This window comes from Schistocerca nitens, chromosome 2 (genome assembly GCF_023898315.1).
Source record: "Schistocerca nitens isolate TAMUIC-IGC-003100 chromosome 2, iqSchNite1.1, whole genome shotgun sequence".
NCBI classification, from domain to species: domain Eukaryota; kingdom Metazoa; phylum Arthropoda; class Insecta; order Orthoptera; family Acrididae; genus Schistocerca; species Schistocerca nitens.
The window spans coordinates 974,209,080-974,226,805 of NC_064615.1; the positions used below are offsets into that span (position 1 = coordinate 974,209,080).

Consider the following 17,726-nt stretch of genomic DNA (forward strand, 5'->3'; position numbering starts at 1 on the left):
TGTCCCGTCTACCGCTATTTGCACACCAATGACGCGCTCAGCTTTAATGTTTTTCGTGCATGTTTCGACACGTTTTCCGTCTGTGCTGTCACAGCTTTCTCCTACTGATCACCGATAACATTCAACTTCGTTAACAAGCAGTTTGCACTGTCGGGTAGCAACGCGCACTATTTTAACTGCCAGGTATAAGGTTCGCTTTACTGAGTAAAACGTGTACTTGCCGTCCGTTGTTGTTCAAAGCAATCTCATTGTCTTTTCCGTTGAATCACCACGGTCAACATTTTTCACTGCAGCATTTAAGAAGCGGTTCAATCCTTTACTGCACAACCACATCAAAAGTATGTTGACACCTACCAGCAGACGTTATTACGAGGTGTGCTAACCTTCGCATTTATGACGATTTGAATTCTTCATCAGACGGTTTAAATGTGTCTGAGTGTCTGTGGAGGAATGGCACCCCTTTCAGCCCTTCTCCCTCAAGAATCGAAACCAGAGGAGGTAGTGAAAAAAATGGTTCAAATGGCTCTGAGCACTATGGGACTTAACTTCTAAGGTCATCAGTCCCCTAGAACTTAGAACTGCTTAAACCTAACCTAAAGACGTCACTCACATCCATACCCGAGGCAGGATTCGAACCTGCGACCGTAGCGGTCGCGCGGTTCCAGACTGTAGCGCCTAGAACCGCTCGGCCACCCCGGCCGGCCGGAGGTAGTGATGTTGGACGTTCTAAGTCATCACTGATGTCTTCCATTTGGTTCAGGTTGGTACTCTGGGCACGCCAGTCGATTTCTGGACTGTTACTGTACACAGACCGTTGTCCCACAGAAGCTGCTTTTTGACAGAATGCACTGTCATGTTGATACGACAATGTCAGCGTCTTCGAACTGTTCCCCCACTGTGTGCAGCACACGATGCTGGAAAACGTGTTCATATCGTTCCGCTTTTAGCCTTTTTTAACCTCAATAAGTGAACCACACCCTAACCAATTTACGGTGGACCCTACACATGATGGAGGTCCAGGCATTCGCCAAACCCAACCCTTTCCTTCTCATAGCAGCAAGGTGATTCATCGCGCCAAATAACTCGTTTCCAATCATCCCTAGCCATTTGCTTCACGTTTTAGACCACCTCAGACGTCGCTTAGCATTGACTGCTGAAATGTGTGCCTTGTGACGAGCTGTTTGATCGTTGTATCCCATCCTTTCTATCTGCCTACACACAGTCATTGTGCTAGTGCTATCTGGACTACTGGTAGCACGTTGGAGCTCATGAGTGATTTCTTCCACTGATTTCATGTGCTGTTTTCAACCACCCATCGCAATGCTCACGGTCTCTGTCCATCAGTATATGATGGCTGTCTGGTCTTCGTATAGCTGTGGTTGTTCCTCTCTCCTAATTAGGAACTGCATTTCACCTTGAGGGGTTCATCTCTCCTAGCTTCCACTTGGCATGTGAACACCACAAGCTCCGGAGATCCTAACTGCATTTCACCTTGAGGGGTTCATCTCTCCTAGCTTCCACTTGGCATGTGAACGCCACAAGCTCCGGGGATCCTAACTGCATTTCACCTTGAGAGGTTCATCTCTCCTAGCTTCCACTTGGCATGTGAACACCACAAGCTCCGGGATCCTAACTGCATTTCACCTTGAGAGGTTCATGTCTCCTAACTTCCACTTGGCATGTGAACACCACAAGCTCCGGAGATCCTAACTGCATTTCACCTTGAGGGGTTCATCTCTCCTAGCTTCCACTTGGCATGTGAACACCACATGCTCAGGGGATCCTAAACACCACAGCCAGACAATGCTGATGGTCTCATTCCTATTCTGCGGCGTATTGGGGTTAAAGGCCGTGTTGTGTCATAAAATGAGCAATGCCTCTGCTGAGGACAATGAGGGTGATGCAGTTCGTTTGTCGTCTCTGACGCTCGGAAGGAGACTGTATACCTGGCGTCCGGAATTTCCTCTGTCCCAGTCCCGCTGCCACTCATCAAGTGTCCAGTCTCAAAAGCGCTAACTTATTAGTTATTCTGAAACCTGTAATTTCTTGTTCATTGTTATCTGCGGCGCAAAAAATGTGCTGCGCCAAGATATCGTACTGTGATGTCAGTGGGACATAGTCCCGGAGTGACTCGCTGGTACCAGTTGTTTGTGGTGGTGTCTCACTGTTAACATTGTCGCTGTGCAGATCATGGGCGGCCTGATGAGCTACCTGTGGGGTGGATCCGCGGCGGCGGCGGCCGACGACGACGACCCGGCGCTCGACGTGCCGGACCCAGTGCTGGGCGTGACGCCTCGCGAGAAGCGCATGGTCACCGACTGCTGGGACATCGTGCGCCAGGACGCCAAGGGCAACGGAACCGAGCTGCTGCTGCTGTGAGTACCACCCACGTCATTGTCATTTGCTAGTGCAGTCATGAATCAGAGCAGCAGTCGAGAAAGGGCCGAGGCAGGATTACATCCTACCCCTTGTCTTGTTCAATCTGTAAACCGAAAAAGCAGTCAAGGAAACCAAGGAGATTTGGAAAAGGGAATTAAGTTCAGGAGTAAGAAATTGAAATAAAAAGTTTAAAAAGCTTTGAGCTCTGACGACGACATTGGAAGTTCTGGTAGAGGCAACGGATTTAGAGCAGCAGTTTAACTGACTGGATAGTGTCGTGGAAACAGATACAAGGTTTTGAAAGAAATAATGCGCAATGGCTGTAGAATACTTTTTATTAAAAAGTCACGACCGGGTTTCGCTCTACTAAAAGGCGCGTCAACAAGTGATAAAGATTCTTTTTACCAAGTTATCGCCGAAAGCTAACTGCCTTAGAGCCACTCCCCATCATTCACGTCAAGTTGTAAACAAATAGCACGCTAAAAGCCGTAGTCCACATTTAAAACGGAGGGGGTAGCAGAACCGCGCCATAAGCAGGAAGGTGGTTGAGTATGCTTTGCCTGGTGCTACTCTGCCACCTTCCTGCCTGTGGTGCGGTTCTGCTACCCCTGTTGTTTTAAATATGGACTACCGCTTTTATCGTGCTATTTGTTTACAACTTGACGTGAATGATGGGGAGTGGCTTTAAGGCAGTTAGCTTTCGGCGATGACTTGGTAAAAAGAATTGTTACCTTTATTTGAAGGTACAGTCTCAGTTTCTTGGAAATAACAGACACCACGCAGATCCAGCAGCTGTGAAACACTAAACGTAAATTAAAGGGGGATCACTGCTATCATTTGTAGCGGGAAATTACGCGAAATGAGGGGCGACGAGCGAAAATGTGTACCGGACTGGCATTCGAATACGGGATCTCCTGCTTACTAGGCAGGTGTGATAACCACTGCTCCATCCGGGACACAGCGTTATCCACAACTGCACAGACTTTCTCGGCACACCTCACGGCTGATGCACACCCCCATCCAGCGACGACGAGGCTATGGGTGGTGTGGTTATACACGATGTGCCCGTCTGACTTCGGAATGCGCTAGGGGTTTTCTTGAAATTATGGTTTGCGGTTGTGTGCATGTTTTCTGTGTGTAAACAGGCGTGTAATGGTTAATTTTGGGCGTTTATGAGAAGCTTCTGGTGATTCGTTTCCTAAATTATGTATGAGAAAGTGGGGCGAAGTTTGTGTTGTTTCGTAAAATTTTGTGCATTTTTCTTGAATAATTGTGTAGATAGTGGGTTGACCTAGGAGGTCTCTTACGTGTGTGTTAGGGACGTATCTGCCCGCGCCAGGGATGACACAGAAAACTTCGTTCTGGAGACGTTGCAGTCGTGAAAGTGCTGTGTCTGACGCCATAGGCCACACTTCCTAGCCATGTAGGATGACTGGAATTATGAGCTGGCGCCAGAGAAGTAGTCTGCATTGGATGGTCATACCATCGCCTTTCAGGAGTGGATATAGCGTACAGAAGAGGGCGCAGCGATAGCGAGGTGGCTGTTCCATGTTAGGCGGCGATCTATTTCGACCCTCAGGTATATGATTGAGTTTCTCCAAGTTAGCTCTCGGCCGTCAATTGTGAGTTGGCGATCCGGGCGTTTGATTTTAGGGGTGAAATAGATCGCTTGGCACTTCGCAGGATTGATTTTAATTTTCCAGCGGTTGCACCAGTGGGTTATTTTGTCGAGATGTTGCCGGAGGTGGCGGTGTATGAGGAGGAGGCTGTGACTGCTGCTGTGTACGGCGGTGTCGTCCGCATAGAGAGCAATCTCTCCGCCAGTCTGCCTAGGGATGTCATTCGTCCCATCGAGCGCCACCTATCCGCAGTCCCTGTTAATTATACTCCTGTTCGCTCTTAAGAGATTACCACAGGAGGTCGGCAGGTAAGCAGGAGGTCCCGGGTTCGAATCTCGGTCCGGTACGCATTTTCGCTAGTCGCCGCTGATTCCGCTTAATGTCCCGCTGCAGCTGATAGCAGAGATCCCCATTCAATTTACATATTGAATCTTTACCACCTGAGGATGCATCTTTTAGTGGAGCGAAACCGGTCGTAACTTGTAATAAAAATTATTCTACAGCCAGTGTGGATTATTTCCTTCAAGATGTGGAAGTTTAGCTGCGGTTGCCGCAATTCAAAATCACATGCTCAAAATTATGAGAAAATCAACGCTAGTAAAACAAAGGTAATGAAATGTAATGGAATTACATTAGACGGAAGTAGATTACGAAATGAGGAACTAGCAGTAATGGATACGTTTTGATATTTGGGCAGCCAAATAGATGACGATGGCTGAAAAAGAGGGGATATAAAATTCAGATTGGCAACAGCAAGAAAAGCGAAGTTTTTGATCGACTAATTATCAGACAGTCATGACTGCAGATCATTCTGATCTTAATCAAATGAAGAAAATTAATTACATTTTTTTAGGGTGAATACTTCAGCTATGTCTAAAAGTATTGCTTTATTTACAGTCGATTTCGCCACTACAGTGCACTATCTCCGGGTCCCTCTATGATAAACTGAGTAACATGCTGATGACCGGGTAAGCGTCATAATACACTTCAATAGAGGGCACAATCAAATCTAGTTCCACGATGATGAATTCCTTCCTTCCTGCTTTTGGTACTGACAGAATCAGCACATCAACTAAATGCCATAAACAGTAAGGAAAGAATTCATCACCGTACATCGATCTGACTATTAATGTGGCTACCAGGGTACCCCCATGATTTCCCGATTTATCATACAGATGTCTGAAGATGGAGCATTGTAGCACCGAAAACAGTGCATGAAACAAGACCTCTAAACGCAACTGAAGGATGCATCCATGCTACAATAAACTATGAATCTTTTCCTTTATTTGATCAGTAAGAGAATGGTCTGTAATCATGAATGTCAAAACATACACTGATCAAATACGTTGCCTTCGCTGTAGGAAAAAAAAAATCGTTGATGCCTCGCAATGAATTTCGAACACTGTGATCCGTTTTCAGGCACTACTTGGAATTACTATTTGTAGGTTCACATTTGACCGCTTCCTTGCCTGTAGCGAAAAGATTACTAAACTATTTTACGTACTGGGTTAATTTTGAAGGTATATCATGTAATGTGTAAAGTAATGTACGAGTAATAACTGCGTTATCGCAGACTTATCATCCGTTGCCTCATATACTGTTGAAAAAATGCGATATTCGTAATGGGACATACTGGAATATTCCCGCTTGGGACCCTATAGTTTCAAGAAGTTCCGATAGATGGCGGCACTATACGTAGCCCTCAAAATGGCGTCTGTAACGGAGGTGCGTTTCAAGCAGAGAGCTGTCGTTGGGTTTCTTCTGGCGGAAAACCAGAGCATCGAAGATATTCACAGGCGCGAGCAGAATGGCTACGGAGACCTGGCAGTGAACAAAAGCACTGTTAGTCGTAGAGCGAGGCGTCTCTCATTATCGCAACAGGGTCGCGCAAACCTATCCGATTTCCCGCGTGCCGGTCGGCCGGACACAGCTGTGACTTCTGCTGTGTTGGAACGTGAGAACACACTCATTCGAGGTGATCGACGGATCACAATGAAATATCTCGCTTCTAAACTGGATGCCTCTGTTGGCAGTGCTGACGCACTCGTCCACCAGTTGGGGTATTAAAAACGTGTGTGTCCGCTGGGTTCACCGCTGCCTATCAGAAGACCATAAGGAGCGACGAAGGACCGTATGTGCGAAACTGCTTACGCGTTACGAGGCTGATGTGACAATTTTTTGTCGTTCATCGTCACAGGCGACGAAACATAGGTTCATCACATCGAATCGGAAACAAAACGCCAATCCATGGAGTGGCGCCACACCACCTCTCCTCCGAAGAAAAAGTTCAAAGCCCCACCCTCAGCCGGCCGCGGTGGCCGAGCGGTTGAAGGCGCTTCAGTCCGGAACCACGCGGCTGCTACGGTCGCAGGTTCGAATCCTGCCTCGGGCATGGATGTGTGTGGTGTTTCTAGGTTAGGTTTACGTAGTTCTAAGTCTAGGAGACTAATGACCTCCGATGTTAAGTCCCATAGTGCTCAGAGCCATTTTAACCATTTGGGCTGCACCCCCAGCCGGTAGAGTCATGGCAACAGTCTTCTGGAACTCTGAAGAGGTTACTCTTTTTGATGTCCTCCCTCATGGTGCAACGATTAACTCTGAAGTGTATTGTGCTGCCCTCAGGGAATTGAAGAAATGTCTTCAGTGTGTTCGTCGCCTCAAAAATGCAAACGAACTTCTCCTTCTCTATGACAACGCAAGGCCTCACCCAAGTCTGCACACCGAAGAGGAAAGGAACCGATGACAGTAGCAGTCTGGTCCCTTTAATCCCACAAACCAACCAAACACCAAAGACGAACTCATAAAACTTTATTGGATTGTTCTTCCTCATCCACCCAACAACCCAGATCTCTCACCTTCTTACTTCCATCTTTTTGGCCCAGTGAAAGATGCACTCCGCGGAAAGCAGTACGTGGATGGAGAGATGTTGATGCAGCATGACGTTTGCCCTGATGTCGACGAGTAGAGCGTTACTTTGTGTGTATATACAGGCTCTCCCAGTAAAGTGGCGTAACGCCGTCGCATTAAACGGAGTTTATGCTGAAAAATAGGGTTTCGTAGCCAAAAGATCGGGGAATAATATAGTTTATTGGAGTCCTGAATAAAACCAACCTACTTTCAGAAACAAAATATGTCGCATTACTTATTGAATGCCCCTCGTATGCTGATATGAACTTCAGCTGTCAGAAATCACCTACTAAAGTTTGTTCCCTTACTTAATCTTGATTCTGTATATAGTTCGTCTTATTTTTGCTGCCTAGAGGGCGGTGTATTAGCGGTGGAATGACAGCAGCATGCGCTTTTACTGTGGTTGTGGACTTCAGTCCGAAGATTAGTCTATCCTGTGTAAACCTCTTCATCTCACCATAACTACGGCAACCTGCCTACCGTTGTAGTCTAGCCAGGGCCCCCCCCCCCCTACAGTTTTTACTCCCCCCCCCCCTCCCTCCATTTCCTGATCCCTTCTTTTAGGCAAGAAGCGATATAAATTTCTTTTTTTCTTCGATTCCATCAATAGAAATGATCAAGCTAGGAATATACAATAGTCTCTTGCTCATTGTTCCCTTAGGGATCGCAGAGGCAAAATCAGATTAATTACAGCACGGACATGGGCAATTAGAGTGTCATTTTTCTCGCAATCCATACGCGAAGAGACAGGGACAAAATAAATTGTGCTACAATGGGAAGTATGCACTGAAATATAGCATATAGTACTATAGTCATGTGTGTGCTAGTTGCTACTGTAGAACTACCTTAAGGGGTGTTTACACCAAAGGTGATGCACAGTAAACACTAGCAAAGATCTTATCACAATTAGTGCAGATAAACCTGCTGAATTGGCAGCTGTTAACTATCAAAGTTATACATCCATAAGAAGTTAATCATTCTGTACATGTATCTAGTCGTAATGTGTACACTTTCTTCAGATACTTAACTGAAGTCCTTGACTTCCCCCAGAACTTACATAGTAATATGTGAAGACATGAACCTTAAAGCAGATGTTGAGGGTGAACACTATTGGTGTCGCACAAATGGTGAACATGCTATGAATGCATTATAAAGTTACAGATATTGATAGGAAAAGTTGTGAAGTACTTACAAGAAATCTTGGCCTATCTGATCATTACTTCCACATAATAAAGCTAGAGACAGGTTTGTAACAAAAAAAAAAAAAACTGCAGGCCTATGAATGGATCTTCTCAGACATTGACAGATCAAACGTGGGATGTAGATGCAAAGTTCTCTACATTCTGCACATCGTTTAAATTAATTTTCGAGGTAAATTTTCGAAAAATAGTAACTTAAGCAGCAGCAGCTAAGTAACTGTGGGTATTAGAAAGTCCTCCCACTTACTTAAATTTCTCAGTGTTTTGCAAAATCAGAACACCAACTCACAGTTCCTTGATTACTAACGCAAGTACAAAAATGTATACAGAAGGATATTGATTACTGCAAAAAGAAATCATTCAATGACAATAATATATAATGCAGAAAATAAAAGCAAAGTAGTTTTGGCTGTCATAGAATATGGAAGTGGGAAAAAGAGGGAAAAGTATAATAATATACACATCAAAAATGGAGTAGATCAACACAATCTTCAGGAATAGCAAATTTTGTAAGCGATTATTCCCTTGATGTTGCAGAGTAGTTGCGACAAAATATTCCTAAAACACTTGTAACACTCACAATGAGTTACACGACAATAATAAGTCTGTTGTTTCTCCCAATGGAGCTTGAAGTCAGGAAGACAATACAGTTGTTAAAAAGGAAGTCGGCAGGCACAGATGATGTGCTAATGTCTTTCCCAAGGTGTATATTGGTAACATACAAACGCCATCAATAAACATAATGAGGGGCCCTACAAGTCAGCTATTTTTCCAAGCTAAATAAAGCACACATGATGTGTTCCTTTACTAAAGAAAGCTAATGTGGTGAATAAAGAAAACTGCAGGCCAGTTACCGAGCGGGGTAGCGCAGTAGTCAGCACATTGGACTCCTCGCATCAAGGACGACGACGGTTCAAACCCGCCTCCGGCCATCCTGATTTCGGTTTTCCGTGATTTCCTTAAAGGAAATGCCAAGATGGTTCTTCGAAAGGGCACGGCAGCTTTCTCTCACTGTCCTTCCCTAATCCGAGCCTGCGCTCCGTCTCTAATGACCTAGTTGTCGACGGGACGTTAAACACTCTCCTCCTACTCCTCCTCTGCAGGCCTGTTTCACTACTGCATTCGTTCTCAAAAATAATTGACTCAGTCATGAAAGAATAATGAATTACATGAACAGATACAACCTCTTCTAGCGAAGCACAGTATGGTTTTCGAAGTGGGAGAAGTACAATCTCGGCCATTACAGAGTTCACGGAAGTGATATTGGAAGCTCTTGACAAGGGTGACTGTGTTACAGATGTATTCTTATTTTTGTTCATAAGTTTCTGACCCCACTAAATAAGCCAGAAGCTTGTTTAGGTATAGCACACAAGTGGCTCCAATCTCACAGGATGCAAAATGCAGTGATAGTTCACATGTCAGCTGATAATAAATGTTAAATAAAACAGTTATCAGACAACCGTAGTATATTGGATCCAGTTGTGCTCTTAATATACAGGATGGTCAGAAACAGTCTGAAAAGCTTGTAATTGTGTTGCAAGGTAGGGTGTGCAGAGGATTAGTTATTTAGAAAAAGCTTCGAGGTGTTGAGCGGTTTCCGAGGTAATAAACATTAAACTTTAGCGTATCAGGCCACTGAGCGCGCAGATACAAGTGGCTCGCCAGACACGGTTTCGCCAACCGTGTGCTTCGCTTGCTTTTCTAAAAACGAACAGGATAGCGATACAACAGTTCGTTCAGATGGTTCAAATGGCTCTGAACACTATGGGGCTTAACATCTGAGGTCATCAGTCCCCTAGCACTTAGAACTACTTAAACCTAACTAACCTAAGGACATCACACACATCCATGCCCAAGGCAGGATTCGAACCTGCGACTGTAGCGCCTAGAACCGGTCGGCCACACCGGCCGGCTACAACAGCTTGTCATGGGACGGTAGTAACGATCGAACCCGAGCCAAAGGCTGAGCAGTCTTGTACGCTATCAACTGACTCTAACTGTACCGGGAGGGCCGCTTGACTTTGCGCGCGCAATGGCCCTTATCGACTAAGTTCAATCCTAATTAATTCAGAAACAGTTTTTTAGCAGTTATTTTTTCAGCAATTATTTCCCAACGGAACCTACGCTGCAACAAGCTAACAAGCTTTTCAAACTGTTTCTGACCACCCTTTATGTCAATGACTTTCCAAACAAGATAACATTTGGAGAAAAAGTTTTCTGCTGAAGACAGCAACGCCATTGTCACTGGCAAAACGCCAGAATCCGTATTAGAGACTGCAAATGTAACTCTCAAGGCTGTTTACAATGGTTACTATGCAATAACATTATCACTTCATATACTTATTTATTTCTTTGACGAAGATCCAAACACCATCATGCTTCAAATCTGTTCTACAGTAACAGGTTGCTAATTGGTATCGATAAGGTACTCATAATTCAAGTTCACTGTGAGTTAGCCACTGTTCATTTGCTAGCAAAACATCACAATTTAGTTCTTCCAACCAGTATTCCATTTCTGTAAATTTATTTTTAAGTGACTGTACATTTATATGCAAGACAAACACACGTTTTGCCTTGGTGTTTGGTCTCAGCCTGTTAGTCAGGTTGGACATACACACAATTCTGGTCTACTTTCACCTGGCTGCGCTAGGTAAAATGCATCGGATGACGCCCATAAAAAACCTTGAGGTCCCGTCCTAGCGCATGTGGGACGAAGTGTTCTTCTGCTGGCAATGTTGATGATGGAAGTGGTGTTGTCTCTGCTGTACTGTGGAATTGCCAGTTTAAAATGTTTTCGTTTTTGGGTTTTTGGCGTCCATTGTTGATATTATCATTTAGATTAGATTAGAACTGACAGTTTAAAATTAATTCGCTTTTGGATGTTTGATGACCATTGTTATTATCTTGACGGTAAATTATGACAGCCAAAACAGTTGCAGGATAAAGATTTATTAAAATTCTTGACCATGGTTTCGGTATATCTAAATACACCTTTATCAGAAGTAAAATACACCTGTTTTCAGGAAAATCCTGAAAATAGGTGTATTTTACTTCTGATCAAGGTATACTTAGATATACCGAAACCGTGGTCAAGAATTTTAATAAATCTTTATCCTGCAACTGTTTTGGCTGTCATCATTTACCGTGAAGAATTTCAACAGTTGCTGTTTCAGCCATGTTTAAAATCTCGAAATTATCATTTAGATTTTTAACGAGCTGCTTTTCTTCCCCTGGGATATTAAGGTGTAGCCCGTATAAAGTGTAGAATGTGCGGCCGTTGTTGCTAACACCCAAGATTCTTACATTTTTTTAAATCTTTACTTAACAATGACGTTTGTTTTTTGGCGGCAGTAAGTGCCTTGTTTACTCAGGACCACGATGATAAATCGCGTCGGCGTCGGATATTCAGCACTAAAACATTAGTGTATGTCGGCAGTCTTTTTTGTTTACATCATTTGCCCCTCTGTACAGCACTACATTGTCTTCTGAGGACAAACTTATTGCGTCTGTGGACTGCACGTCTTCAGAATTAGGATAGAGAAGAGTCTGGCTTTATGAGGACACTCGCATTTACCGTGGATTGTTCGTTAAGAAGAGAAGCAAATTCATGACCGTGGCCGTCAGCTGTAACAACTATTTTGTTCCTCTTCTCAAGACTCTTGCCGCTTTTAGATCGTGTGCTTGTATATTTATTGTCCACACACATATTTTCGGTAATAGTACATTCATTCTTTTTTGTGATTTTCAGCTAAGTGTAGCACTTATAATTTGATTAAAAGTAAGATAATGCCACGCTGCTGAGATTTAAAAGCTTGAGCCTCCATTGCTAATGGTGGCCTGGAGTCGATCTCGAGGCCGCGGATTACATGTACCTGGTACGCCAACGTCCAGGTGTTTTTCCGTGGTCATTACCGCTGTGGTTCTCCCCTTGCTACCTGCAACGGCCGTTCTCTGCAGCACGGGTATCTACGATCCGTTCACCTTGAGACACTCTTTTTTCTTGTTGAAGCTATTGTCGTGTTTGTATATTTCTATAGTTGCCCTGAACAAGCCGGTGTCATAGCTCTCATCTACAGCAAGAACTTCCATGCCGGCGAATTTCACTATATGGTCTGTCTCACACAGCACGTGCTCCGCCACAACCGATTTCTCCACCTGCCGCTACCTGCAATGTCGCTTATGTTCGGTGGTCCTGGTGTTGAGTGCTCGTCCAGGCATTCCAACATAGACTTTTCCATATGTACGTGGCATGCGGTATGTTCATGACATTGCAAGTGGGTCCCTTCTCTCCTTTGTCGGCTTATGAATAGTCTTTATGCCGTGTTTGCGCGATATATGGTCGACCCTGTCAGTCACTCTGGGAATGCATGACAGAAAGGCTGCGCCCGACATTTCTTTTCCCGATGACCCACTTCGCCGGTGTTTTACTCTGTGACACTTCTTACGTATCTGGTGGTGTACCCATTGCTCTTCAAAACGCTTGTCAGGTTATGCATCTCGCGTGTGAGGTTCTGGGTCTCTCACATTCGTCTCGCTCGCGTTACGAGAGTATTAATCATGCCTATTTTTTGGCTCGTTTGGCGATTTGAGAGCTTTTGCAGGTACTGATCCGTGGGTGTCGATTTTTGATACACGCTTTGTGTCGGGTTTTCACCATCTCTCGTGACCAGCACATTTAGAAGGGTAGCTTTTTTTTTTTTTTTTTACCTCCCTGCTAAATTTTATGTTGGCATAGAGGCTGTTCAGGTGTTTTAGGAAGTAACCGAGCTGTTCCTCACAAAATGAAAGTATCGTCGACATTCTGTACCACATCTCAGATTTACAAGGTGTCAAGTCTAGCACTTCTGCTTAGCTGTGTTACATGAGGAAGTTGGCCACCACTGCACTATGTGGGCCACCCATGGCGGCGCCTTCTAGCCGTTGCTGAAAGCTGCCATTCCACCTGAAACAGCTCGTGGAGAGACGTGGGCGAAAGAGCTTGGTGATGTCTTGTTTTTCTTCGTGAGCGAATTCATGTAACAAGCAGATATTTGGCAACAACGGATGAAGAATTTTTGGTCATTTTCTCTCTACTAAGTAGCAGCAGGCATCGAAACGAACTATCATCCCGTGAACTATACCAATGCAGGATATCATTGCTAATACAGAAGCGGCTATTCGGACATTTCCTTGTGAAAGACCTGATGAAACACGCACTGAAACAGCCAGGATACTGCGCCGAGTGAAACCACCAGGTTTCAACCTGTAGAAAGAAGTAGTAAAAGCATAAAGAGCCTTAACGCCGACGAGAGTATACTGGTACTGCCCGCCGATAAGGGAAATGTCACCGACGCAATGAAGACCGAAGGTTATGAGCACTAAATCCGGGACCTATTAAATCCGACGACGTACCGAAAACTAGCACAGATCCGACGCAGCGGATCACGCGGAATACGAATCGGCGAATCCAGGCGTCTTCTCTCTTGGTGGACATACAGAGGAACCTGCGCTACATAGAAACCCTACCACCTTGGCTATATGAATGACCAAAGATCCATTAAGACCAATTGTTATCGCTCTTGGCTCACCGATGTATAAACTGGTGAAATACTTGGCCTCTCTGCTCCGGGCTCTCTACTCCAGCCGCACGTGGGAAAGGTTGACACATACATACTGTAAAGGACTCAGGACATTTCACTGAGAAGGTGGAGAAACTAAAAGTGGAACCAAAAGACATCCTGATCACATTTGACATTGTTTCCTTGTTTACCAAAGTACCACTCAGCGATTCTCTGGAGTATATCGGTTTCATTTTCCTGCAAGACATCACCAAGGTCTTTTATGAATGTCTCACCAAGAGCTATTTCATGTGGAATAGCAACTTCTACAAACAGCTGGAAGGCGTCGCCATGGCTAGTCCACTTAGTCCAATGGTGGCCGACTTCTTCATAGAAGATTTCGAAGCCCAGACGCTGGACTAGGCACCTTGTAAACCTAAGGTGTGGTACAAATACGTCGACGATATCTTAATCGTGCGGAACCATGGTAAGGTACAGCTCCGCGATTTCCTAGGACACCTGAACAATCTCTATGCCAACATAAAATTTACCATGGAGGTAGAGAATGACCAACAGCTACCGTTCCTAGATGTGCTGGTCACGAGCTATGGTGAAGACCTGGGACACAGTGCGTATCGAAAACCGACACACACGGACCGATTCGTGCACAAACTATCAAACCTTCACCCGAACCCAAAAGTGGCACGATTAACACGCTCGTAACGCGAGAAAGACGAATATATGAGCCGTAGCACCTCAGACGAGAGATGCAATACTGAAAAGCTTTCTGAGTCGCAACGGGTACTCCACCAGTTACGTAAGAAGTGTCACAGAACTAAACACTCAGAGAAGTGACACTTTGGAAAGAGAAATGTCGGGTACGGCGTTTCTGAAATACATTCGTAGAGCGACGGACAGAATCGGCCTATATTGCGCAAATACGGCATAACGACTATTTATAAACCGACAAAGAAGATCAAATAGTGTCTCAGATCGGCAAAGGACAAAAGTGACTCACCTGAAATGTCGATAACATACAGAATACCATGCTCTTGTGAAAAGTCTATATTGTAGTGAGTGGGCCCTCTATGAACACAAGCAGCACCGAACATATGGTAAGCGGCTTTGCAGGTTGTGGCAGGTAGAAAAACCGACCGTGGCGGAGCATGTGGTGTGAGAGACTAACCGCATAGCGAAATTCGCCGACATGCTATACAGAAGAGCTATTACACCTGCTTGTTCAGAGTAGCTACAGAAATACACATACGTGACAATAGCTACAACAAGAAAGAAGAAAGCCTCCAGATGAAAGGACCCTGGATTCCCGTGCTGCAAAGAACGACCGTTGCTAGTAGCAAGAGGAGAACAGCAACAGCGGCGATGGCCACAGAAAATCCCATGGATGTTGGCGTGCCAAATACATAAAATCCGCGGTCGCGACCTCGACTCCAGTCCACCACCGGCAGTAGAGGCTGAAGATTTGACTGTGCCAGCCACTCGTGCTGGTGAAGCGACAGAAAAATTAACAAACGTGTGGCGTGGAACCCGATACAGAAGCCAACAGACTTTTTTTTAATACTTCTTGCACTTATTACTACATAAAACACAATTTAAATTACACATTACCGTTTTCAGTATGTCACTAGTAGTTCGGTACATACCGGTAATAATGGAACAAGAGAAGGTATGTGCCTCTATATACCAATAAAAAAAACAATTTCTCCACGATGCAATAAAATTACATAATAAACTGCCGAAGAAATGACAAAGATTACTAAAACACGTGTATTTAAAAAGGCAGCTAAAAATACTTAATAAGTAATACATATTACACTAACTCATATTACACTAGCCGGCCGAAGTGACCGAGCGGTTCTAGGCGCTTCAGTCTGGAACCGCGCGACCGCTACGGTCGCAGGTTCGAATCCTGTCTCGGGCATGGATGTGTGTGATGTCCTTAGGTCAGTTAGGTTTAAGTGGTTCTAAAGTTCTAGGGGACTGATGACCTCAGATGTTAAGTTCCATAGCCATCATGAAGGATTGCTGAGTTAGTTTTTCAGTTTGACTGAAAGCAGAGGATGAAGACATGCATGGGGCGTATTTGCTTTTAAGGGCCTGCAGTCTGTTTTCCAACTGATTGACGAGAATATGAGGCGCATATTAGCATGTTCGTGGTCTATATCACCAGCGCGTGTCCATAGTCTGTACATTGATTACGTGGGTTCTGTATTTTATGTTGTCTGTTGAAAACTCCACATGATCGAAAGAACATTGCACAGTACAGACCAACCGAATGAAGCGGTGGCAGTTATGACATTGACCTCATAATCGGGAGTTTGTCCGTCTATCCAGATTTAAGTATTCCATGGTTTCCTTGAATCATTTCAGGCAATTGACGGGCTGGGTGCTTCAGCAAGGCTACGACTGAGCGCCTGTCATATCCTCGTAAAAACATATCTATATTTTCCATGTTTAGGTACACTCCTGGAAATTGAAATAAGAACACCGTGAATTCATTGTCCCAGGAAGGGGAAACTTTATTGACACATTCCTGGGGTCAGATACATCACATGATCACACTGACAGAACCACAGGCACATAGACACAGGCAACAGAGCATGCACAATGTCGGCACTAGTACAGTGTATATCCACCTTTCGCAGCAATGCAGGCTGCTATTCTCCCATGGAGACGATCGTAGAGATGCTGGATGTAGTCCTGTGGAACGGCTTGCCATGCCATTTCCACCTGGCGCCTCAGTTGGACCAGCGTTCGTGCTGGACGTGCAGACCGCGTGAGACGACGCTTCATCCAGTCCCAAACATGCTCAATGGGGGACAGATCCGGAGATCTTGCTGGCCAGGGTAGTTGACTTACACCTTCTAGAGCACGTTGGGTGGCACGGGATACATGCGGACGTGCATTGTCCTGTTGGAACAGCAAGTTCCCTTGCCGGTCTAGGAATGGTAGAACGATGGGTTCGATGACGGTTTGGATGTACCGTGCACTATTCAGTGTCCCCTCGACGATCACCAGTGGTGTACGGCCAGTGTAGGAGATCGCTCCCCACACCATGATGCCGGGTGTTGGCCCTGTGTGCCTCGGTCGTATGCAGTCCTGATTGTGGCGCTCACCTGCACGGCGCCAAACACGCATACGACCATCATTGGCACCAATGCAGAAGCGACTCTCATCGCTGAAGACGACACGTCTCCATTCGTCCCTCCATTCACGCCTGTCGCGACACCACTGGAGGCGGGCTGCACGATGTTGGGGCGTGAGCGGAAGACGGCCTAACGGTGTGCGGGACCGTAGCCCAGCTTCATGGAGACGGTTGCGAATGGTCCTCGCCGATACCCCAGGAGCAACAGTGTCCCTAATTTGCTGGGAAGTGGCGGTGCGGTCCCCTACGGCACTGCGTAGGATCCTACGGTCTTGGCGTGCATCCGTGCGTCGCTGCGGTCCGGTCCCAGGTCGACGGGCACGTGCACCTTCCGCCGACCACTGGCGACAACATCGATGTACTGTGGAGACCTCACGCCCCACGTGTTGAGCAATTCGGCGGTACGTCCACCCGGCCTCCCGCATGCCCACTATACGCCCTCGCTCAAAGTCCGTCAACTGCACATACGGTTCACGTCCACGCTGTCGCGGCATGCTACCAGTGTTAAAGACTGCGCTGGAGCTCCGTATGCCACGGCAAACTGGCTGACACTGACGGCGGCGGTGCACAAATGCTGCGCAGCTAGCGCCATCCGACGGCCAACACCGCGGTTCCTGGTGTGTCCGCTGTGCCGTGCGTGTGATCATTGCTTGTACTGCCCTCTCGCAGTGTCCGGAGCAAGTATGGTGGGTCTGACACACCGGTGTCAATGTGTTCTTTTTTCCATTTCCAGTAGTGTATATCTTGAGCTATGTTTTTTCACTGTATTATGATGACAAATCATGTATCATTAAGAAATGATCCCCGGAGAAATAAATAAACAACAGAATGAATCCTTTATATTACAGTACCGTGGTGTAGCCTTTACACCACTGTAATGATAACTGCTTTGCAACCTGAGGAACAGTGTTCTCCTGGCATC

The 17,726-nt window shown here is 45.6% G+C and overlaps 1 protein-coding gene across 1 annotated transcript in view; it reads left to right on the forward strand.

The window, feature by feature from the left end:
- Nucleotides 1-17,726, forward strand: part of LOC126237300 (globin-1) — a 304,528-nt gene that overhangs the window by 273,293 nt on the left and 13,509 nt on the right. The window contains exon 3 of the mRNA XM_049947259.1: nt 2,188-2,375. Coding sequence (XP_049803216.1) covers nt 2,191-2,375 — 185 coding nt within the window. The 5' untranslated portion in view covers nt 2,188-2,190. The remainder of the gene's footprint in view (nt 1-2,187; nt 2,376-17,726) is intronic.